The 25,438-nt window shown below is 36.5% G+C and overlaps 1 protein-coding gene and 1 long non-coding RNA gene across 2 annotated transcripts in view; one reads left to right on the top strand and one right to left on the bottom strand.

Moving 5' to 3' along the window:
* Window positions 1-25,438, top strand: part of LOC148225494 (uncharacterized) — a 57,765-nt gene that overhangs the window by 15,834 nt on the left and 16,493 nt on the right. The window lies entirely within an intron of this gene.
* The window catches only part of PREX2 (phosphatidylinositol-3,4,5-trisphosphate dependent Rac exchange factor 2), a 169,533-nt gene continuing 157,780 nt past the window's right edge, over window positions 13,686-25,438 (bottom strand). The window contains exons 39-40 of the mRNA XM_014873008.2: window positions 21,840-21,907; window positions 13,686-19,021 (exon numbers count right to left, since the gene is read on the bottom strand). Of these exons, the coding sequence (XP_014728494.1) occupies window positions 18,976-19,021; window positions 21,840-21,907 (114 nt within the window). The 3' untranslated portion in view covers window positions 13,686-18,975. The remainder of the gene's footprint in view (window positions 19,022-21,839; window positions 21,908-25,438) is intronic.

Below are 25,438 nucleotides of genomic sequence, written 5' to 3'. Positions count from 1 at the left end.
ACTCCTGCAATGGACACACAGTCGTGTTTCAAAGTGCTTAAGTTGAAATAACATTTTGAGCAGACAGAAATGGTTTCATTAATTTCAATAATGCCATTCTTACATATAGCAGACAAAACACATTTAACTTCTATTTTGCATAACTTTAACACAAACTAAAACAAAAAAAATTACTATGCTCAAGTCTAAAAAAACCCCAACACTTTTGTAGTAATGGTTGTTTTTGAAGTAACTTTATGTTTGTTCTAAATGACCAGATACTGTCAGTTCCAAGAAAGAACTTTCAACATTCAAAGTAAAGAATTAAAGAATGGGCTTTTCTTTTCTATTGATGCCAGCTTTTCTTTTCTGTTGATGCCAGCAGACGTGCAAACCCCCAAATGATACAACATTGACTGTATTTCCTTATCAGGCTGTGGGTCTGGGCAAGCTCAGGTTCATGCTAGAATATCATAACAACTTTGAAAATTAGGGCTAAAAAGGGGTTTGAGACATACTTTAAGCCATTCTGTGGTCCAAAGACAAACTCAGCCATATCTGTAACATATGAAATATATTCCTTATGATTTGCAGTGTGAAAGAGTATACAAAAAAAAATCAACAAAATAAACAAACAAGCAAACAAAAAAAAGTTGCTTGATTTCTGGTTGAAAAAAAGATTTAAAAGAAAAGCATACTGAGAGTAAACCAACTCTTTTTTATAAAGTACATTTTTCTTTAGAATATTTAGACAGTTAAGCAAACAATGCTTATTCTTGGCTCTCTAAGTTTCATTGAATCATTGTGCTGTCACTGGTTGCTATACTGTTTGGATGAAAACGTATACTTTATCATCAGTATCTCAGTCACCTATTGAAAAATTAATAGTAGGATACAAAGACCCTTCCAAAAAGGGATGAAGCACAGTTTTCAAGCCATCATGAGGAGGCTATATTTTAGCCAGATTTCCATCTCTGAATTCCCCTGAGGAATCCTGTTATCTATTTTTACTGCAAAGAAAACTAAGTTTTCAAATACTTACTATATTTATATGCATACCTTATCTTCTTTTTAAGCTCTTGTTTGGAATTCTGTTCTCCATCTCTCATCCAGGCCTAAAACTTAGAAGATTTGCTACAGCTCTTTTTTTTGTTGTTTGTTTGTTTGTTCTTGGATTGAAACTTTTTATAATAGTAAAGATATTCTGACTTCTTAGTCGAAAAAGTCATGCCATATTCATTGTTCAAGTAACTACTGTAGGAAACTATTTGATGATCCTTGACTGTAGTTAATAGTCTGGAATGCCCTGTTCCTCCTACTTTTGCTCTTTGTTATGCTTCTTCTAAGTGTGTTTAGTACAGAAAATTAAATCTCTCAGCTCCCATGTAGATGTCACGAATATTTGAGAAGGCCTGAAAATGTGGTATTAGTTTCAAAATGCCATTTACCTTTCTACTTTATTTATCATCTAATGGTTTTATCCAGAAACTATTATATATTTTTTTGCCTTTAATCTGACAGTTAAATGAAATTGCTGACACATTCACCACACATTTGAAGTCAACAGTAATAATTGGATAAGTGGCATGTATTCACATTTTTGGCATGGAAAGATCCATAAATATGTGTCCCCATAATCTCTGGGAGCCATAAAAAGGCAAAGAGCCCAACTACTTATGGGGAGGTCAAGTTAAAGACTAGATCATTATTGAGCACCCTGGCTTCGTCCACTCTGCCAAGCAGCTGCAGTGCAGCTTGACACACCCCTTACCTTCCATCTCTTCACACCTGCACAGAGGCTGCTCATGTAGCACCTGTAAAGCCTCAGGGAAGCAGCACAGCCAGAGTTATCCACAGCTGCCAAGTGAAGTGCAGAAGTAACTGCTGCCTGCTCCTGCTGTTCTTCCTCCTCCTGCTCAGGAGTCCGTGCCATTTGAAGTCTGTCTTTCCCGAGTCTCCACCATTGCAGAGGATGAGCCATTGCTATGTAGACGGTAAACTTTCTGTAACAAACTGGTCTTTGAAACCCAGTGTGTTGGTTTGAAAGCAAAACCAGTGAGAGACTCTAAGTCGGTAATATAATTTAATAGGAAAAAAAGAGAAAAAATAAAATTAATGCAATAATACAAAAGAAACAAACACCGACAGTCAGAAATACAACCTGACACCCTGTCAGTCAGGGTGTTGGTAGCAGTCCGTATAAATGGTGGCTGCAGTCCTCCTGGATGACAGATGTGTTCAGTTGAAGCAGGGCTCCTGTAGAAGGTGCAGTTTTCCTCCAAAGATCCAGCGATGATGTGGAAAAGGTCCGACTTTCCTCTGGGATCCAGTGGAAAGGGCTGCTTTGCGTCCCAAACCCCAGTTTTTTATCTAGGTAGGAAAGGCTTGGCTCCTGCCCCTGGCTGCAGCATCTCCCAATGGGATGATGCAATTTTATCAGTCATACAATAGGACTTAATGGCTCATTAACAGAATATATCTTCTGGAGGAAGGATGGGTTGTGAAAAGATAACGATGATCATCCCCCTGATTTTATCAGATGGCACATCAGCAGAGGATATCTCCCACAGAGATAAGGATCACCACCCCTCCCACATTTCAACAGATGGTGATAGAATACACATTTTTTCATTGTACCCCAGGACACCCAGGTATTCAACCACTGAGCCGTTGGACACCATGCTAGCCAGGCTTCCCATCACAAAGAAGTTTGAATCCAGAGGAGCAGTGCTACTTGTTGAGTACTCCTGGTGCAACACTCCTAGCAAGAGTTTTCAGAGGCACACATATTTGAGACTGTGGCTCACAACATCTAGCACCTGCAGGAAGCCTGTGGAGTCTACAACCCACAGCTTGTACTTGATCAGCTGGCCATCAATGAGGGGTAAGTGTGACTGGGAGGAACATGCAGGTGGATGAGGGCTTCATCTAGTGGCAATTGATTCAGCAGCCAGAGTAATTTAGGTTACTGGGGACATGAAAGCCATGCTGCCTTCAAAGATCAAATTGCTTATGGTTTTCCAGCTGAATGTTGAAAATCTCCAGGATTTTACAGCCTGTTTGGGGCAGAATGTGCTAGGGGTTAAAGTGATGCAAGTCTTTTCCTGTAACACTAATCACACTGCATTTCCCATATTTTATCTTGTGACCATCACATCTTGTGCTTCAACTCTGGACTTATCTGAAGAATCTGTCTTTTCTTCTACAACCCCCTCCTCACCAGGCTGAGTGCCAATCCTTCAACCTCACCTTGTCTGCCATATGTTCCAGCCCTGTCTTCCTCTGCTCTGCTCTCTACAGATTGTAGACATGTCTTGACTCCCATCACTTAACTATGATATGAAGTAAGACAAAGTTTGAAAATGCTAAAATATTTAAAAACAAAATCCCAAGTAAAGCAAAACACATTACAAAAATACTTTATTGTTTTAAAGTTTGATGTAAACAACTTTCATCCTAGTTTGATTCTGTCCCGTTGTTGACCTCAAATGTGTAAGGTGGCAGCTTTCCTCATGAAAGGCTTTGGACTCAGTTTAGCAATACACAGAAAAAAAAATGTCGGGGCTAGTATTTTGGACAATGAGCTGTTCTTTATGGAACTGTCCTTTACGGAAATCCATACAATAAGAACCTAATGAGGCTTGTTCTAGAAAACTCTTTATTTTGGAGGAGAGGATGCATTTCTATGATTGCTTGATAGAAAAATTTATTATTTTACTTTCTTCTGTTACACTTCTTTATATTTTAAACTGTTTAATTACATTATTTCTTGTACCAATTGAATTTGTCAGTCTCTCAGTAAGACAATAGGCCTTATATCTTCATGTTCAGTTTTTCACCAAGATGGAACTGTCTGCTGCAGGGATATTGATGAAATCAGTGGAAATTCCCTTTATGAGTACTCCTCAAAATTTGACCATAATGAACAGATGCTGCTGTCTTGTAAGATCTCTAGAGTATATGGAGTCGCTCCATAAAAAAAGTACTATTCATAAAGAACCTGCATAAGCATTATTTTTTTCTATTGCTATGTATATTTTCTAGAAAAGGAAGGGTTTTTTAAAATACAAAATATAAACCTTCTCAATGTGACAAATTTAACAAAATACTAGAGTATCAAAGAAAATCCTACCTTCTGTCAGGCAAAAAAGACTTTACAGTAAGAGCATTCAAAGTGTTGTTATTTTATACATATCAGAACACAGATTCAAGATGTGATATTGACAGTGACTCATTTTACCAGAAAAACCTGGCAGACATAGTTGCAGCTTGGTTTTATGTTCATAAGCCATCATGCTGCAAAAAGCCTTTCCTCAAGAAGCTTTTTTGCTGTAAGCCTAAATATGAACACTTACGGTAAAATACTCTGGACTCTTTAAAACACAGCAGAGACACTCATGAACTCGGTGGGTATTGACTGTTTTCAGAAATAAAAGCATTCAAGGGCGTAAATCTTATTCCTTTTCACTCAAGGCTTAAGCAGCTTTTGATTGAGTTCTCCATTTAGATGTGCAAAGCCATACAAAGTACTCCTGCATCCAGTAAGAGGCCATGGACCATGCTGAAATGCAGATTCAGTTCTATGTTATAAATTCCATCCAAAACAAGCATCCTGACATTCTGGATACGTGCCATGATTAGTATTTCAACAAGGTGTAATAAAACTGAAGTTACTAGAGACATTAATGAGTCAGAGCCAAGCACACCTCCTCTTTAAGCTAACTACCCCTTTCTCTGCTGCTTCAGTAGAGCCAAGTAGAAATGGCTTTGCTAATACTTATACTGTACAAAAGGCAAATCCATAGAAGGATGGTGTGTTTGCCTCTGGAACCACTGGAATAGCAAACTCCCTATTCTATTAAGGGTTTTTCCTTTCCAGAAGCAATAACACCAATCTAATTTAGAGGCATGTAGCTTGTCTCTAAAGAACAAAGCTCTGGTATTCGTTAGCAAATGTTCAGCTCTAGTAGTCACTCCCGAATAGAGTCTGAAAAACTGAAACGATTGATGCAGTTTCCATCTTACAGCTTTATTTAAATGCTTAGCAAGTCTGCCCAAATGACAAGTTACAATGATTTTCAACCTGTTCACAGCTTCCAAGATGCCAGCCAGCCTTGAGGTTTTTTTCTGAGACAGGTAGCAAGAAACTTTAACTAATGCAACTTACTTGAATATAGATCCCTACAAATTCCTCTAGGGATAACAAGATGTGACAGCTCAACTGCTTCCATTCCTATTAGTTCCTTTTGCCACCATTGAAATTAAAAAACTGTAAGAAGTAGATATTTATTCATGTGTTTATTTTAATTTAAGTTTGAGATTTGAGCCAGGAAACTTCATGCAGGGAGTAGAATCTGAAGGAGCAGACACATCTGAGAATTCTGAAAATACTGTGCAACAATGAAAAGCTATCTTTATGGGTTTTTTTATAGAAGGGGTGACCCTTGATATTTTAAATGCTTCCCTAAAAGTATAGGAATGCACATGAACAATGCCAGTTCTATGTACAGTTCTCATAATTTCAATCCCAGATACTTAGTTTTTCAAGTTTTTCAGTAGTCAATAGTCCTTGTCTCATAAGGAGATTATCTCCTTTATCACAGAAAAAAAAAAAGTTGGATTTTCTTTCCACCAGGTAAAGTTACTTGATGTTACACAAATTCTACTGGAGGAAAAAACAGAAAGGAAATATAAGCAAAGCAGACCCTCCTCTACCTGGAATTAAAGTTTCATTTAGTACACAAAGCTTGCTGTTCTTCACATTTCTTTGTTCCATCACTTGCTTTTGCATTTGTAATCCAACCATACTGAAATTTCTACCTAAGTTTTGGCTGGGTTTGCAGAATTACAAAATTACTGTTTATAACATTTACTCAGCCCAAATCATAGTAAGACTACAAAGCTATTATCTGAGCAAATTTGTTGAGAAAAAAGTCACCCTATATTCAATCCAAACCCTATTCAAATCAGTTTTTTTCTGAATATACAATGCTCTGTGTACTTGCTCAGGTTTCAAGCCCCATGAAATGTAAGAACTGAACTTGGAAATGTTTTATACTGCTATTCTGATCCTTCTTGTAGTTTCATTTGTCAGATTGAGAGCTTTCTCTCATCTTCTCATTCAAATGAAGGCTCCTTTAGAGGCACCTAAGAAGCCAAGAAAGTTTTGCCATTGGATCTGAGTTTTGAGCATGGCTTCTGTCTAAAGACCTTATGCATCTTACCACCTTACTTATCTCTCCCTCGCCCTCAGCTGCTCTTTTCTTCCTTGGCAAGTCCTAACTAATTTAATTTAATTTGGAGGTACTTGAGAAAAAAAAGAAGATTCTGTATGCTTAGAGAATGAGACCATGCTAAATAATTAGTAAACTGGTGTAAAACTTTACATCTCTTACTCATTATGTAGACAGAATACAGAAATATTGCTGAGAATTTTTTTCTTTTTTTTGCACCTGACCCATTTGTTAGAACATTTAGGGCAAAGCAGAGCTAATTATCACCAGCAGAATTACAGACTCAGCAAATTACATAGCTTCTCCTTTGATAGCTTCAGAATAAATACTAACCTAGTAGCCTGAAGAGTACTGACAAGTGCCTGACGTGGCAGGTCTGGTCCGTTATTATAGGAATAATCTATAGCTATGTGGTGAAATAATTAGGGCTCAGCTGTTCCTAAAAGCCTCTGCCAAAAGAACCAAGTGATTCATTACTGCAGGCACTCTCTCAGTTGGTGCTTCTGAAAAGTTATTGATTCTCCAGAAAGTCCAGAGGACACAGATCTTCCTCTTCCACATTCATGGAACTGTATATGGTCCTTTGCTCATAGTAAAATCAACACACACCTGTGGGCTGTATTCCCTGGAGGATGACTGGTTATACTACCTCAATTTCAAGGTTGTGTCAGAGCTCTGATATGACATTTGTATTCTGACAAAGCTCCCACTAATGAAATATGCAGGAGAATGTCTACTTTGTGTTTTTAAAGAAGTTAAATAGATTACTAGATTGTGGTTGAGACTTGCATAGTTTTGGGCATGCCCCAAAGCTGGCAAGCAGGCAGGCAGTTGACTACAGAAGTTTACTGGTGCAAATATCAGGAATTCAAATGTCGGTTGGCATGAAGAGCATCAAAAACTTGGATAGAGATGCTTGGAAGCTGAATTTGAATGCTTTTCTGTAGAGGAAAGAGAAAACCTTGAAGGTCAAAGGGAAAATATTATTTATGTTCTACAGATGTTGAAGCAGAACAAATTCCATGGATTAGGGATTTACCCTAAATAAATACTTAAGTGCATGTTAGGTCTGAGAAGGTTTCTTAACTCCTTTATAGTAATGAACTGTACTCCTTTCCTAACTTAGTTACAACCCTGCAATAGGATAAGGAAAGTATGTGTGATATTTCCAGGTGGATCTAAGAATGATGTAGTACCTAAAAGACTGAACAACATAAATATGTCAACTGTCCAGCAATACTTTCCGATTACTGTGGTGCATTTCATTATCCTCAAGGAAAACTAGTTGGAGATTTGTTCTATCGCTAATGTTTCAACAAATAACTGACTTATTTGAGTTGTGATCTTCCAGACTATTCACAACTTAAAGTCTTTGGACAGTTGATGTGTCTGGGAAGCTGTGGTAGTGCAAATGCAGCATGAATAATAAGGTTCACAGTGAGTGGGAGCTGGTCAGAGAGCTTGTCACTAGGTATTTAGCTGAAACATTCGTATATTCAATGGCATTTTTAAAAGAAAGAGAAGACAAAGTTCTGAATATAAACCAGAATCTTTGGGTAACATTATATTGCCAGTAAGCATTCAAATATAGCTTGCTTTGCACTGGGATTGGCAGCTAAGGGGAAAGGTCTTTCAACAATGACTAAAGCCAAATTAGACAAACATATAGTGAATGGAGTTAAATACTGGAATTGCATGTGAGTGTGAAAAATGTGCATACATAATAAATGTAAGTGAAAGATCAATAAGTGAATGATTAAGCTTGTTTATAATAACTGGTATTTCACTTCTATTCTGAAGGTAGTTAATGACACCATGAATATTACCTCATTCATCTTACATTTGTAGTCATTTAGATGTGATTCTTAAAGCTACTCCTTTGGAAACAGTGCAGATAGCCTGGTGAGATTTTTAAAAGCATTCTGATGCCTAATTACTATGGAAATATGTTGGATTAGGCTTCAGAAATTTTAACAAGTGTTTGTGTTTATGATTAGGTAACCACATACAAATGCCTCATAAAAAGGATTTAAGACTTTTCCTGCAATAAACTGGTAGAACTTAGGTGTTCACTGTAAAATTATTGGAGTTTGCTCATGGACAGGAGCATTAGCTTATTCTCAGTGTGATGGATATATCTGGACAATTGGCATTTGTTGACACCAGTACCTAAAAATGAGGAAAAGTTGCACATCAGAATCCAAGTCCAAAGTTTTGATTCATATCTTTACACCAGTTGGGTATATATGTTTGTGTGTATATATATATATATATACATATGTATATACTCTGATAACTCAGCTCCAAGCCACCTCTGAAAAACATGAACAATTCCTGATTTTACTCTTAGATACTACAATTTCAGTACCTGCACCATAATGTCAATATTGCTCAAAATGGCTTGTGAGTCTCCCTTCTGACTGAAAAAAATCCTGAGTGACTATAGGTCACTCAGGTCCACTTAGGGGGCTGGTAGGCAAATAGATTGCAGTCTAACTCTCATCTAAGTGCTTCTGGAATCTGAAACAAAGAAGGCCTGATCCCAAGTACATACATTAATAACATCTGACACAAATGAGGGTATAAAAATCTTCTTAGAGTTTTTGGCCTGTCAACTGAAAGTTTATAGTCCAAACTAAACAGCGTACACTTCTATGAAAGTGCTTATCCCAGGACTGCACCCCGGTGGCCTGGCTGTGCTCTAGAAAAGGAGCAATTCTTTGTCTCTCCTGCTGTAGCTATACAGGATATATACAGATATACAGCACTGGACTAACAAGAGTGCAAGGCAGAACCACCTCAACACCTCCTCTGTCTGTCCTACCATACCTCCATGCTATTCTGCAGCAGCTGAAACACTACATAGCTGTCACTGCAGGATGCAGAAAGCAAATTATTTTTTCAGCAGACAGACTGTTAAAATCTAGGTAGACGAAAAGTCTAATTTCCTATAGAAGTATAGTTAAACTGGCCTGCATGGGAGGCAGACAGAAAATTTCACAGGAAGAGCAAAAGGGAAGCACATTTCTTCCATTTCACCCCATCACATTCAAAGCAGGCCTGCTTTCATGTATCACAACTTTGAAAAACCCGTCAGAGCTTTGTTATTTCCACACTGCACTGACAGCAGTGCTCCATGACACGCTTCAAGCCAATTCTGAATGAAACAGAAAATGATTGTGGTTCAGTACATTTGAAAAGCCCTCAGCATCTGTGATTTTCTTTCCTTTGAACATGAGCAGAGTCCATTTTCCATGCTGGTTTATTCTTTGTCCTCCCCACTGAGTCTGTTTTAAGGAAGGTTCACAGGGATTATTAGCGTTTTGAAACATGGAAATAGAACTCAGTAGAAGAACAGTAAAAGGAGTTCCTCACTTTAGATAAAATTTTCTGCTTCTTTGGAGAAAATTTTGAACTGCTTTGAAATTTTCTGAAATCCTGATTATCATGAGGGATATGTCCCCAGTTCTTTTGATCTAATGTGGCCTAAGGCAAATATAAATGTTGAGAATACCTAGGGAGAAAGTTAGAATTTCCACTGAGTTTTTTGCCCTTCTCATACTAAAACACAATATAGACTGTTGTCCTGCTTGTATTCTAGCTGATATAGAATATCTGTTTCCTGTTCTTCTGGCAGCCATATATATGAAAGACCATCAGGAAATCTCACATTCTACTTTCATGACACTGAAATGAATTTTTTTTGTTATAAGGTAATTTAGATTATAGAACACCAATGTGCACGGGGTGCATTTTTACCACAATCTCAGCAGAAAGCACTTCAGTCACACCTCCATCTTCAGTCCTCTCTTTGCCTGACTGCTCACCACTAGGAAAAGTGCTCATGCAGGGAGCTCCAAACATACTGTGGTCATCAAGAGAGCTGTTGAAGGCACAGTAAGCCCATATGATCAGTGTGACTGGAATATTAGCTTTACTGTTCCTCTGAAAGGCATCTCACCTAGCTGAATAAATGAGTTCATTAAATTAAAAAAAAATAAAAAAGAAAATTTCTTTAAATCTCATTTATATTGTTTTGTTACAGAAGAAAGTAGAGAGACATTTATTGATTGTTTCCCACATTAGGTATAAAAATAGGAGTTATGATTAGGTAGGGGATTTGTGTTTATGTAAGGATAAGGCCTAAGACCAAATGAGATTCTCTTTCTCCTCATGACTGCTGTGTGGTGAATATCCAGATAATGTAATTTAGTCCTATACTACAGTTTCAAATATTAATGCCTTCTGTCAAAGTCATGGGAATTAGTCCAGAAATGAAAGCCTACTGTCTGTTCTGTCTCTATCAGGCCCACAAATGTCCTTTAAAATTGGCACATTATTATAATTATTTCCCTGTTTCCCAAGCTACTAATTTTCCAGGGTGTGCTGTCAAAATTCCAAACACCTACTCAACTTCTTAATGTATAAAAGCTTTATGTATTTTCCTATCTTGGAACAGCATCTAATATATTGCTAAGCATTCAATCAAGCTTTACTTTGTCTTGACTTTGAATTCAGCTGCCACTCAACATATTTTCAAATGTATTACAATATTAGCAAGTAGCACTGATTAGCATCAGACGTTATTTCCATCTTAATCTGGGTGATACTTTGTCATTAAGTTTTGTGATGATGCACTGGCTGTAGATAATACAGTGCTGATGTTCATTTGCTTGCAGTCATGTCCTGTATTGGTTTGATTAAACCTACTCTATGGCTGGTTGATGACAAAACCTCATTGATTACATGTGGTCTGCTTCTCATTTCCAGTCAAGCTTTCTGTCTTGAGACATGAATAGTTTCATTAATTGGGTGAACTAAACACGTTGACAGCCATTCAAGCTAGTCTGGGTCTGGCATAATAGTGCTGGTATTATGGATTCATTCTCTGCAGTCAATGAAAATTTGGTTATTCATTTAAATGAAAGCAGAATCAAAACCTATTGGTGTTCCTTTCATTTGATTATGCTCCCAGAATATATCCAGTACAATTTCCTCCTACTTTTAGAGGCTGTTATATTTCACAAGGAAAGACACTGATTATTTATTCCAGATGTTGAAATCCCTCCTGCCCTGATAAAGAACTCTAAATGATTAATGACTAGCTAAAACCTAGAGCTTAAAAAAAAATCTAGATATAAGTTAAAATTCTAGCAATTAATATTGAGTCTTCTATAAAGCATGCAGTTGTTTATAAAACATCAACTATGTTAAATACTTGGAAAAACTAAAGCCAGATCTTCAGGACATTCCACTGCTGTGTTTATATTGCTCAGCATTTGCCTTATCTTATACTCCTCCTAAGTACCCAGTGTCTTTTTTTCCCTCTCCCATCCTGATTATATTCTGGAGATCTATTTTCAAATCTTTTTGTCAAATTAGGGATATAGACATTTTTGTACGCTACCATTAGTCCCAAGATTCAAATCAATGGAAGAAGCCTCCCATCTTCCTTGTGACTGGAAATCGGAATTTCCCCTTTCCCCTCCTGCCTCTCCATTAATCTAACTCATTGGTCTGCTTCAAGACAACACAAGGCAGGAATATGTTACACATGGACAAACCTGTACCAGCACTTCCTCCTGGGAAGCAGCAAGGGCAGGTCTGCTCCAGGAGGACAAGCTGGGACTAGTGGGTGAACAGTGTACAGTGGCCTCCCCCCGAAAGGACCCAGAAAACAAAAGGTTCTGCTGATACTCCAGGGATGATCAGACTGGGGAAAATATTGAAGCAGGTTCAGGATCCATCCAGAAAGTATTATCACAAGCAGCAGAAGATGGGATTGGGGACAAAGCTACCTGTAGCCCAGGTTTCAAGGTTCACCCTGGCCATATGATGCTGCTGACAGGAGCTGCCCAGGCCTGATCTGAAATGCTGCCCAGAATACAGGGCCAGTAAGTGCAGGGTGAGGTTATTTTGGACAATTAGGGCATTTTAGTGTCCTCAGAACCCTGGCAGCTCCACAGAGCAAAATGAGTATGGAAATAAAGAAGGGAGGGCAGGGAATCAAGTACTGTCTGGGAAAGTAGTTTCAGAGAATTAAGATTCTACAAGCAAGAATGAAGTAACTGTTAGCAATTCCACTTCATTAGTATAAGCCAGCTATGAGCTTCATCTATCCTATTTCTGCATGACATAATGAGCTATTAAAAAACCTTCAAAGCAATCAAATACATACTAAAAGTAAGTTTATAGGTAGCATTTAAAAGGAAGTGTCTTTACTGTCAAAGCTTAGCAGACATATTTTGATGGGAGGCGAAGATATTTTATCTTTTTTGAATCATTGACTCACACCGTGCTCATTTGACATGTAAGTGTATCAAGTGCCTTTGCACACTTTTTGACTTTCAAATCATGTGATGATAGCAACACTTGCTCATGAAAGATGCAAAATTACTGGACACCCAAGTGTTGCCATGGTGTAATTGATTATCTTTCTCAGCAGTTGTTTCAAAGCACTGTTTATTCCTATTGTATACACTGATCAAGAAAAGAATTACTTGGGCTTTATTTCTGAGGTATTCATGGCAGCAAGACCACAGAAATGAGGAGCACTGAAAAAAGAAACTTCACTTTTAATGGTAGAAAAGCAGACCATATTTGAAAACCTGTGGTTACTTTTGCTGCTGAATACTTTAACATGCCATGCTGCCTTCTTTCACAGAATTAAAGAGAGGAATCCATAGACAGAAGAAAAAAAAACCCAAAACTATCTTTCAAATATAGTTATCCAGAAATACTTAAATCCTCCTCTTTGCTCACAGAAGATGGAAAACAAAAGGGATTTTACAAAGTAATTGTCGTTGCTTTTGGTCCTGTCTCCATTAGTTCCTTTCAGTCCTGGGTGTCTGTTGATCACAACAACCATACCAAAATCGGAACTCACTTCATTTAGAGACAACTGCTCTGCAAGGTCTAATAGTTCATCAGCTTTCAAAAGAAACAGTGCAAGTGCAACTCCTCAACCCCTTGGCATCCCAAAAGATCCCTCTAAAGGATCAGTCATTTATTGGTGGTTTTTTAGTACATGGAGTACAACACTCCACACTGTGCTTGTCAGATTACCCTTGTGCACAGCAGTAAGTGGAAAGTCCTCAGACAAAGAAGTGCAGAAATGGTGGGTATTTCAGAGCTTTGTGGAACAGTGATGGCACCACGGGGCCAGAAAGCAATTTTCATGCCTGTGTCTCTTCCAGCTTTCACACAGTACAACTGCCCAAAGCCAGGGGCTTCTGCTCATGTAGGGTTCAGTTTTCCAATGGTTATAAAGATATATTTCAATTACCAGCAATAAGCCTAAGTTGAGCTTGAGTTAGCAGAAGAGATTCATATTAGAAACATTTATTTCTAGAAGTTTAATTTCTGTTCTCCTGCAGGGGAATTCCTAGGCAGGCACACTGAAAGGGCTGAAGACTCTCAACCCCCTCCCTCCCAACTTACTTCTTGCTTACAAATAAAGAGGTTTACAGTGGCCATATTATGAATAGTTTTATTGCTCTCTGACATTTTGTAATACATTGTTACCATTCCAGTCTTTACTATGTAACTAAAAAAATAAACCAGAGATCTAAAAGTACACAGTTATTAGTCTTGCCCAAAATTGATGTAGTAACCGATTCCAAGTATGCTACAAAGGCACTTTACAAAATAAAGGTAAAAGTAATTTAAATCCATGTTCCAAGGATCTTTAGTTCCAAAGTTTACTTCCAAAAAACTCCACTACCCACAGAACCTCTAGTTTGATTGTTTTCAAACAAAAGCTGGCTGAGACATTCTGTGTATGGCCATACTTACACGTAATATTTCAAAGCAGTAATGGTCTCTTGTGTTTAATGAGATGTTACAAAATATATTCTTAATCTGAAAAATGTGTGCAATACTCAATGCAGAAATTAAGTTCATTTTTAAAGTGTAACACAAGTATAACCAAATACATACACTATATACAGGATGTAAAGAAGTCATTAAGGCTGCTTAGTTGTTTTAATCTGATGTATGGTACTGCAGATAGGACACACATACACACACAGAAGATGTCATGGATATTCCCATGAAAGTCCAGATCTAAGTACTTGCAGAAATGTCCCAAGTACTTTGAACACTCTATTGGACTTTCAAACTGAAGTAGATGCTATTTCTAAAGCAGATTTCTAGTATGGAGATTTATCTTTTTAGAGAAGAACATAAGGAAAAAAAAGCTTGATTAGCCTCTGGACAATCTGAAATTTCTCACTGATGTTAACATCTGCATGACTGTGTGTGCTGTATATTCATTTATACATACGTAACAAGAAAACATAAACCCACATCTAGCAGGAAAAGGGAAACATTAATAATAATAAAATGTCTTTAGGAAAACTTGGTTGATATATACAGTATATAAAAAAACCCTACACAATTGTCAGCATACAAAAATATGAGTTCAATATCTTTTTAAACTTCAAAACCTAATGATGAAAAATCCAGGTATCCTGAGTCAGGTATGTACTGCACATCTAATTTACCAATGCCAGAGGATTGTTGGAGTACAATTAGAAAAGCACTACCTGCATTTGTCAAGTACAGAGATAAAATACATAAGGCAATGCATTAGTTCTTTTCATACTGTTAAACAAAAATAGTGCAAAATACGCATAAAATGCTGGCAGACATATCCGTGAAGGAGCTGTAAAGTAAAAAGTACGGAACAATATGCAGATATATACTACAGCTACTGATTTTCTCATCTAAATGAAAATAAATGAAAGACACTTTCCTTTTTTGAGCATCATGCTTAACCATGATGTGTATACTCACATTCAGGCAATTGTCTTAAATACAACACATATATATATACACACACTACATCTGACAAAGAATTAATAAAACATGTTTGCTTGTGAATTTCTCTGGCTAAAAACAGATCAATAAAAGTGGTTCTTTTTTTTTCCATTAAAGGATTCTAACAAATGAAATAAGTATGACTACTATAAATCCTTCTTGACTGAAGCTTAATTGTTTTGGCTCTAAACCAGTAGAAGAGCAGTTCTGACCATTACTGACTGCATTAAAATAAACAAATACAAACCAATCCAAAAACCTGATGCATTTGCTAAAACCCAGTTAAATCTACCCAAAAAGCAACTAAAGATTCCAGCTGTCTCAGTGGACATGAAATTGGTTGGTTGCTTCAGCTGACAGCAGGAGTATTTACTTTAAAACAGATCTCTAAACACAAAGTCTGACATTGAAAAACTGGACTATATACATTTTTATATTTATTTATTTACATTTACAATCTACAAGGAAAATAGGTATTAAAGAATAACTAATTTGGGGAACTAGACTGAATGGTCATTTCATAGACTAAAGACTGTTTAACATCCTATTATTCATAGATGATGGTTACAAAGGCCAAGCATCATCAACTCTACTTAAAATCTATGTTTTCTCCAAGCATAGATACTATGCCAACTCATAGCAATTCCGCTGTTCCTTGGCTTGTAACACTCCCTTCCCAGGCTAGCATTGAATCATGGTACTATTTGTTAATGTATGCCTCTAGATCCTTGAATTTATTCCCAGAAGAATTACACTTGCCTTGGGCGAAAAAGTAAAAATTACATAGAGAATGCTTTCCCTAAACCAATACAACACATTGTTGCAAAAAAAGGCTACATAACCTGTTTCTGTCAAAGCAAAGATTTAAGAAGCTATAGGTGATAAAATTCTTGTAAACCATCACTCTTGGTCATCTCTTGTCATCTGTGAGTTTAAAAGAGGATAAACATATTGTGATGAGAATGGATATTTTTTTTTGCTCTGCAAGTGCACCTTGCATAAGGGATAAATATGTCCTATGCATATACCAAACAAGATAAACAGCTTTAATAATGAACATATGTAAATTTATATTGTTAGAATGGACTTATTAAAGTCCATTTAATGTTATTAGAAATCAATAGCATGGTGTTAGAATGTTCAGAGTGCTCTGAAAGCAGAGGGACAAGAAAAGCAATCTCAATACTACACAATACAGGCCACTGGAGAATGTTTTGAGAAATCAAGTCCCCACTTTTTAACAGACAATAAGTAGGCCACTTATGCCCCATTTCCTCTGAAAATAGGTTGGACTCGATCTATATGTTGGAGTCAATTATGTCAGAGATCTTTTCCAAACTAATTGATTCTGTAATTCTGTGTGTTACTGGGGAATCATATTTTTATATGTTTTCTGTAATCCTAGAAAACCAGGGCTTAAGTTTCTCAGCTCCTTTGATAACAGGCTAAACAGACACTTTACTTTGCAGTATGGGTCACCAATAAAGCTCATAATGCTGAATAGTTTTTTGAAAACTGTCTCTAGAGAGGGCAAAAAGAATAAAGGACCAAAAGTTAGATAGCAAAATAAGAGGTCAAGATTTCTGATGCACATTCATGAAACAACAGCTAAAGAATTTTTTCCAGTGACTGACTTATAACTATTTGTCCCTTAAAAATGTCTATTATCCCATGATTTCAACAGCAAAATGAAACAGGGAATTATCATACTATACAGGGAGACTATTTTGGAGTATTCGCATTCCTACCATTTTCAATGTTATGTAAAAAAAAAAAAAGTGATGACTAGTTACAATAACGCATGTGCATGCAGCAGATTTTGTCCTCTAGGTTATTTTATTGTATACAGGCTCAGCAGCTCCATGCAGACTACAGCTGACTTCCCTCATAGTAAATCAAACCTCATGTGGGGAAACCCCACGGGAAGATGTGAGCTCAGAGCTGGGCTGACAGCGGCACGCCCTGGGCTTGAGGTGCCTATGGCTTCTCTGTACTTCTGATGTCTGAACAAGCAGAAACTGAAATTACTGGTGCTTTTGCCCGGAGCAGGAATTCCCATAGTCAATACTGCTGCTCTGAATGAAACAAATCTGAAAGTATGAGATCCTGAATAGAACAGCAGTTATAGAAAGCATAGCTCTTTCTTACGTGTAAGCATTAGGTCATGCTAGACAAAAGCCTTTAAAAGAAATATTTTTTTTTAAATTTTGATTTTCATTTTGCTTTTGTATATTAAGTTTTTTAATCAAAAAGATCATAGTTCAATAGCTTCTAGTAACTATGAAAGAGAGTAAACTTTAAAGCACAAAGGTGAAGTTGCTACTGGAGTGTTCATTACTGCATGTCTTTGTTATAGTTTAAAGCAAACATTCTCAGTTTATGGTAGGACTAATTGATATGACTACATGTTGAAATCTACATATATGTCTGCGCATATATATCTGTGGATATATAAAAATATTTATTTTCTTAGCAAAATTAAGGTCTGTGTAAAAACATTTAGAATACTGAAAAAGGTAGGAGCTCTAATTCCTCCTTTGGAGAAAAGTAACAAGTTACCTAAATATCCTCTATTAAAAAACCCACTCTCTTCAAGAGTACAGATCCTTTTGAATTCTCACTTATTGTAGATTTATAGATTCATAAATATTTAGATCATATGCAAAAATTACATTGTGAGGTTTGATTGCTACAGCATAACTACAGGCCGCTGTTGTACAAAAAATAAATTTTATTCGGCATGTGTCTTGCACTAATGGAATACATAGCTAATGCTACAAGTAGAACTATTTCAGAATACAGTTTTTGTTTTAATGTGTTCATATATAAATCCTTATTTGGGGGCATTTTCTCTGAAGATTCTTTGGCCAAAAGAACAGCCAAATGCAGACAAAATCTCCCTGGGCTCTCTAAATAGTTAGTACAATTTCAAAATAAATCTTTAACAATTACTACTCCAAAAAACTGAGGTGCTATACAAAACAATTCTGATAAAATGTGGAAAATGGTAGCATAAAACATCAAAACCCCAAACTATGCTTGAACTTCAACCAGTCATTTCCAGTTTAACAATACTGACTCATCTCTGCCTTCTGTAGATTTGTTAGTGTAGTACTATAGAAGAATATACACAACTCTGGAAAACTCTCAAGTGCAGAGATGTAAATGTAAAACATCTATTAGAGTCTGAAACTCAGCCTAACAATGGATGAAGATCAGACTCATCCTTCTCCTTCATTATAATGGCAGCTGCAAAAGGGCAGAACTTTACCTTGTATGCCATACCATCAGGCACTCCTAATACCATGTAGATCCTCCTTCCAAAGCAGTGTGACAAGCACTGCTTCTGACATGGCTGAGTTTACTGATTACAAGCACACATCCATAGCAGCTGCCTGCAGCCATTAAACACAACTCTGAAATGAACATTCCATCGTTAAACTTCACATTATATTCTTGAAACAGTAAAGTCAACATTCCAAGAAATTATGATGGTGACAGGAATAAAAGCTTTATCAAGTGCAAAGGGCCCCATACGAAGTGCATGCTCATTATCAAGCCTAGTTTATCTAGGTTTCCACAAAAACACATTCTGCATAGTGTACAAGTGAAGACGTTGCCTCTGAACAAGACTTTTTCAAGCTGCTGGCTATACCTGTCATGTGGCTGAACAAGACACATCAATTTAATCTGATTCCAGTGTAAAATTCCCAAGGAAGAGTACTATCCTATGAGTGTAAGGCTGGAGTGCACAGATTTCAGAAATGCTTTTGGGAAGACATTTTTCAATGCCAATGTATTTCTTTCTTTGTCCTGAGTAAAACATTTATTTTCTTATTTATCGAAGCTGCAGGGACATACTGCTATAGTGCAGTTGGATTTTTGTCATATAGTCCCAGTATCCTAAAGGCCATTACTGGGTTGTGTTCTGGAGCAGATCTCCTCATTCTTCTCCAACAGGTGGTGGTGGCTGGCACAGCTTGTATAATCTGGCAATGACAAAAAACAAAATAATTATTATTCTGAGAACTTGGTCATTTTTAAGATGAGTAAATTTAAGGAACACTAACTAAATCTACATCTTTCTGCACTGCAAAACAAAAGATTCTGAATTCAGTTTAATACTATCAATGTGAAACTAATAAAATCTTTTTTGTAAGTAATATTGTTTACATTGAAAGTGGAATCATTAAAACACGTATCTATAAGCAGTCTTATAAACACATTTCAATATAGAAAAATTTTCATATTTTTGAACAGAAGATGCCTTCATTAATCCTATTATCAGTTGTTGCCTGGATTTCTGAATAGGAAAAGCTGCTTGGTGAATGCAATTGCCTCCAATTCTGTTTTGTCTTGGCCAATCAAACCTCACTCTAAAAATATTTCCCTGAAGAACTGATGCTATTTGAAGTACCTAAGACAGGTGTCAGACATGTGACACTAGCATGCAGATTTTAAACTCTCCCTCTTTTTCTTCATGGATGAAGTCAACAGCAGTAAGATTTGGTTCAAATGACAACTTCAAGTACAGATTGAAATAGCCACTGCTTTTATAAAGGTTTTTTGACTTCTATTAACCCCTTTTGCAAGGACTCGGTTATTAACAGGTGTTTGGAACTTTACCCTAACAATAGAAATACTGAAAATAAAAGGCAGTCATTCTGACCTCACACCCTTTGTTCTGTACTCCTATCCAGCATACAGTATCTCCTCTGAAACTACAGCAATTAGAACCAGCCATAGACATGATCTCATTTGGAGATTACACATATTCCTCTGAGAAAATATATCACTGAAGGAATAGCAAAGAGAAATCTCCACCATAATGTGTTCTGAAGATGATTGGGCTCTTCCACATAGTCATATGGCAGATTCAAAAACACAATCATTTGAGGTCACATTATGCTGACACCCAAATATCTGTTTGGATCAATATATAAGGCAATACACATATATCTTATATTTTTATACTGATGAGAGGATAATGTATGATCTTCATTCCTTTACAAGGAAGCAGAGAAGAATAACTAGGAGTTGAATTATCTGATTCTGCTGGCATAATAAAGCAGTAATATTCAAAGCTGGCAGAAGACAGATAAAATTACAGTCAGGATCTCATCTAGAGTAATTGCAATGGGGTTAATACTTGATGTTTTAGCAATATTTAATTTCTATGGAGAAAAGTGCAGAAAACCTCAGCCCCAAGTACTAAGGTCTGTGCATTTTTCAGGTTATAGCAGTAATCACTAAGATTGTCTTTCAGAGCAAGTGATATAAAGGAATTGTGAAGCAAACTAACAATAAGGCTGCATAAATCCCTAAGGATCTAAAGTTGCTGAAGATGCTATAGAGCAGAAATAGTCTGTTCTGGGTCAATATCTATGGAACAATTATTTGAGATGGTACAAATATCAAGAAACAGTGGCAGCTGCAGACAACAAGAGAACCCTGTCAAATGATGTTAAATGAAACCAAATATAAAATTGTTTTCAAAGCAGAGAACTGAGAAGCTATAGTATTGTTTAGTAATACATCAAAAGCATCCTGCTGATGACAATTCTGGCTTGTGCATCTAATGCCCAAACCATGGAGGCTTGGGATATTCCTTTGACATTGCTACTGCTGCTCACTGGCAAGGTGACATGCTGGGTACATCTTTCTATTCTATGTTCTCATAATTCTTCTTCAGCATTTCAGTGCTACATTGTGGGAGCTTTAAAAAAATCTCATTGCTAAGTTTCAACTTTTGAGAACTTAGGTTTTTCCTTTATCACAAGAATCCTGAATCTAGACAAACATTCTGTCATGTTGGGATGGGAAAAGTTTGGGTTGCAAGAATTCTTTGGCTGTCTCCAGAATTATGTCATGAAGGAGTTCACTTAAGGCCCAAATTGTACTATTCAAAATATGAAAATTCTTCTCTCATTAATGCTTTCTTTGCTTTAAATGTAACAAAATGCTACTTTATTGCCATGGATTCCCACAAGGCAAGACATTTTTCAAGGATCTTTGGTCCTGGGCTGCCTCTAAGCTAATCACATTCACACAGTCATCTCTACCAGATTTTACTAATTTCCTTTCCTTACTGAAATTTAAACACCACAGTGGATCTGTTATCTATTTCACATACATGTCTAGCTCATTCAATGTGTTCTCATTAGTCAACAAAAACATTATGATTAAATTGGTAATACCCAGTTTAAATTAATTCTGGGTAACTAAAACCATTTTAAGATCAAATTAAGAACATGGTTGGTTGGTTATTTTTATTCATAAGTATTGTGTTTTTAAATAAACATTTCCCATACCTACAATCCATCACAACATTAAAAAGCTGGATAAATATAGAACAGCCCATTTTTCATTGTAATGCATGTTTCAGAAGTAGACAAAGAGACTACATCATCCCCAAATGCAGCTAGAACATGGTTTTGCTGAGATGCTGTGGTACAGTATTTCATTAAAACAGGGTTATGGATCCAGTTAAGAGTATTTACTCAAACCCACTAAATACTACAAGTGATGAAGTACTTACTCCAGTGTTTTCATAATTAACATGAGCTAGGTTTCATTTTTCAAAAATGGGCATGTTTTGAAGAGCTACATAGCCCGAACTTCTGCAACTAATCACTTGAAGTGAAATTGTATGGCTAAGAGTGCAACTAATTTTATGTACATTTAGAGCCAAATCTTACCAGCTAGAGCATAATACAGCCAATGTTTACTGTTAGTTTTTTAGCAACTAGGACTGAAATTGGCACAAAGTAGACAAAACCATGGTCTAGGACACAAAGAATCAGTTACCTTGGCACAGACTGTGGCGTTCGATCCCTCACTCCTAAATTCTTGGCTGTGTTTTGTACTCTCGCACCCTGTGGAAGAAGAACAACAATTTGACTTCATTTTCCCCACAGTAAATTAGGAAATTTTCTGAGCATTGTAGATGAACAAAACTATTGATTATAATTAATTAACATGTTTCATCTCCCAAAGCAACTATTATCTTCTAAGGTAAGAACCAAGTTAAGCAATAAAGAAAAAAATCTTGCCACTTGTCACCAAATAAATGTTCACATATAGATCTTGCTAATTTAGAAGAGAATCATAAAAAAATTAACATTTAAGGTTTAAAACTATCCAAACACATATCATTTCAATTTGTTTGACTTTTGTCACCCTTCCATGTAGAAGTCATAGATAAAGTTCTGTTCTGACGTGTCACTTATTTCCTAAGAACTATTGAGCAAATAAATATTACAGATTATTTTCTATGAAAATACTAAATAAAACTAACAAAAAATGGCCTAAATAAGGATTAGAGAAATGCAGGTTCTGATCTTCCTTTATAATCAGAGAATTAAAAAAAAAAATAAACCAAAAACCAAACAAATAGGCAGGAACCTCCTGAGATTGTTTAGTCTAACATCCCTGCTTAAAGCAGGGACAAAAGAAAAGTTGGTACCTCAATTGGTCCTTTCAAAAACAATACTGAAAATAGTTTTGTCTCTCTGACTCCTCTAGTAAGGAGGAAATGGATAAAACATGCACAATATTCACATACCATGAACTATCATGTGAAAGACACCCTCTTCTGCAAACATACCAGCTTTCACATATCAAAGAACTTAGTAAAATTTCTTTTTGAATTATGAGATCTAGCTCTTAAAGTGCAGTTTTATTTATGTAAAGTAGTAATAATTAAGAAATATCTGTTAGGCTCACTATGTTTTCTACCATTTTAAAGGAGATGGAAACTACTTGTTCTGTCAATAATAAATATACTGACTCTCCATTCATTTCTCCTGTACTATGTAAATTCAGGACAAAATAACAGAGAATAAAAATGTATGACCTCAGAATTCTTACTGAATGATTTTAGATTGACATGAACCATCAAAGATGTATTTCTAACAGAGCTGCAGTGCCAGATGCACATGAAGTAAAATAGGCACAATAATTGGTTCCAGATACAGAGTAAGACTAAACCTTTCAATTGACTGAAATCAGGTACACAGGTAATTGACAAGGTCATGGGCTGAAACAGTACATGGAAAAGACTGGCTGTTTACACACAGCTAGACTCTCAGATTGTATGTAAATCAACATGTACCACAAAAACCTACTGTGTCCTTACATTTCTTTAAGGCAAAAAAATGGTGATAAAGATAGAAAAAATAACTAGAGTACATATAAAACTCAAGGCAGAATATAAAAATATTTTACTATAGCTGCATCTATCTCAGTAAGACTGTCTCCAACAATTGCAAAGGCACATAACTACAGACCATAACAAACATATGTCTTTCCCCAGAAACTCATCCAGAATTCAGTCATTAGTCATTCAATACTTCCTCTCTTCATCAGCAAGTATGTATTTAATCAACTTTGGTGATTCTCTTCTTTCTCATCTCATCTTGTTCTCAGTAATAAATACACATCACTAACCTTATGAAAGATCCACATCTTTGGTACAATCTTAGCTTGCTACATCAAGAATCAGAGAATGGTTTTGGTTGCTAAAATTTTAGAGATCATCTCGTTTCAACCTCCCACCATAGGCAAGGACGCCTTGCACTAGACCAGAATGCTCAGAGCCCCATTCAACTTGTCCCCAAATATTTCCAGGGATGGGGCATCTGCAGCATCTCTGGGCAACAGAGTCCAGTACCTCACCACCCTCACTGTAAAGACTTTTTTCTAAACCTAATGTATAAAATTTATTCTAAAATAAAGAATCAATCTAAGCCAACTCTCACTTTGAAGCCATTCCCCTTGCCCCACCACCATATGCCCTTGTAGAAAGCCCCTCTCCAGCTTTCTACTCTTTTAATTTCATTTAAATCTGACAGTTTCATTAGATGCTTTAGTTCTGCACAGGTAAGACAATGGTCAGTCACTACCTGTGACACACATTCTTTAGAATCCTGTTATCCCCCCTTCATGAAGCTGAGCAGTCCTACATTATTTTGTGTTTCTATCTGTTCTGTCTATAAACCTTTCCCAACAATTGATAATTTTCTGTGACCTTCTCTGAATCTTTTCCATTATGCTATATCCTTATGGAAGGGATAAGAATATCAGATCGTTCCAAATGCAGGGGCATGACAGCATGATTTCTACTTTGCCATCTATCCCTGCCTAAACCATTATAACTTCTGCTTTACTGATAACTGCTGCAAATTGAGCTGATGTTTTCTCGTCATACCCTGAGGTCTTGAACATAAAATGGAATGGCAAGCTCACAGTCAATTATTTTGAATGTGAACTTAGGGCTTGTTTTTTCCCCAGTGTTCTTCACTTAAGAGTAATCTACACTGATTTTCATCTACTATTTTACTGCTCAATCACAAAGTCCTGCAAGATTATTTATAATTCTTCAAAGTTACATCTCATCTTTAATAAAAGACTTGAAAAGAGTTCAGTGGAAAATAAGATAATTAGTTAAGAAAACACAACTGAAAAATGACAGATCAGATCAACTGATTTCATCTATCTATGAAGTGATGGATTATCCAGAAAATGATAACCAAATTTGGGACAGACTTTTTTGCAGGTGCTGTAGCAATAGGGAAAGGGGTAACGGTTTTAAACTAAACAAAGGTATATTCAGAATAGATATAAGGAAGAAATATTTTATGATGAGGGTGGTAACACAGGAACCGGTTGATCAGAGTATGCTAGATGCCCCATATCTGGCAATCAAAATGCTAAAACTCCACTGCTAAATAGGGAAGAAAATCTGGTTGTTACATTTATGGTATACTGGATAGAAAAAGCGAATGGAAGGGGGGAAAAAATAGAAGAAAAAAGCCACTTAAACGAGGCACAAAGTAAAGCATTCTAATGAAACTGTTAAGAAAACTCTGGAACAGACCACATGGGAAGCACTGTGCAGGAGTCCCCCCTACTGGAGGTTTAAGAATAGATACAACAAATATCTGTCAGGAATGACATAGGGATAGATGTTGGTTTTGGTTAGACATGTTGAGTCCAGGCTTCTGCACCACTGGCCTTTTGTCAGTGCCATTTTCTAAAATTTTATCATAATAAAGAAACCTCACCATGACAGACAGCTGAGACTGGCATATGATTAAAGCACTGAGAGCCAGAATATATATACATATATTTGCAAAAACTATCTAAATTAATCACACGCTGATCCTGGACGTCAGTGCTGTGAATACCTCTGAGAACAAAACCAGCCTATTTTTACTTGCATCACTCACTAGACAAACTAATTTTAGTATCTTGCTCACATAATAAATCAAATGCATTGATTTAAAAAGGAGTCTAGCTTTATATAATCATGTAATTTATTGTTTAGTTGGGGCACAAATTAGACCTTACTTAAAACCACCAAATTCTTATTTATTTTGAGGAAAAGCCCCCAAGAATTACCAGCA

This window comes from Sturnus vulgaris, chromosome 1 (genome assembly GCF_052056855.1).
Source record: "Sturnus vulgaris isolate bStuVul1 chromosome 1, bStuVul1.hap1, whole genome shotgun sequence".
NCBI lineage: Eukaryota > Metazoa > Chordata > Aves > Passeriformes > Sturnidae > Sturnus > Sturnus vulgaris.
This window is presented reverse-complemented; position numbering and strand designations above follow the sequence as displayed.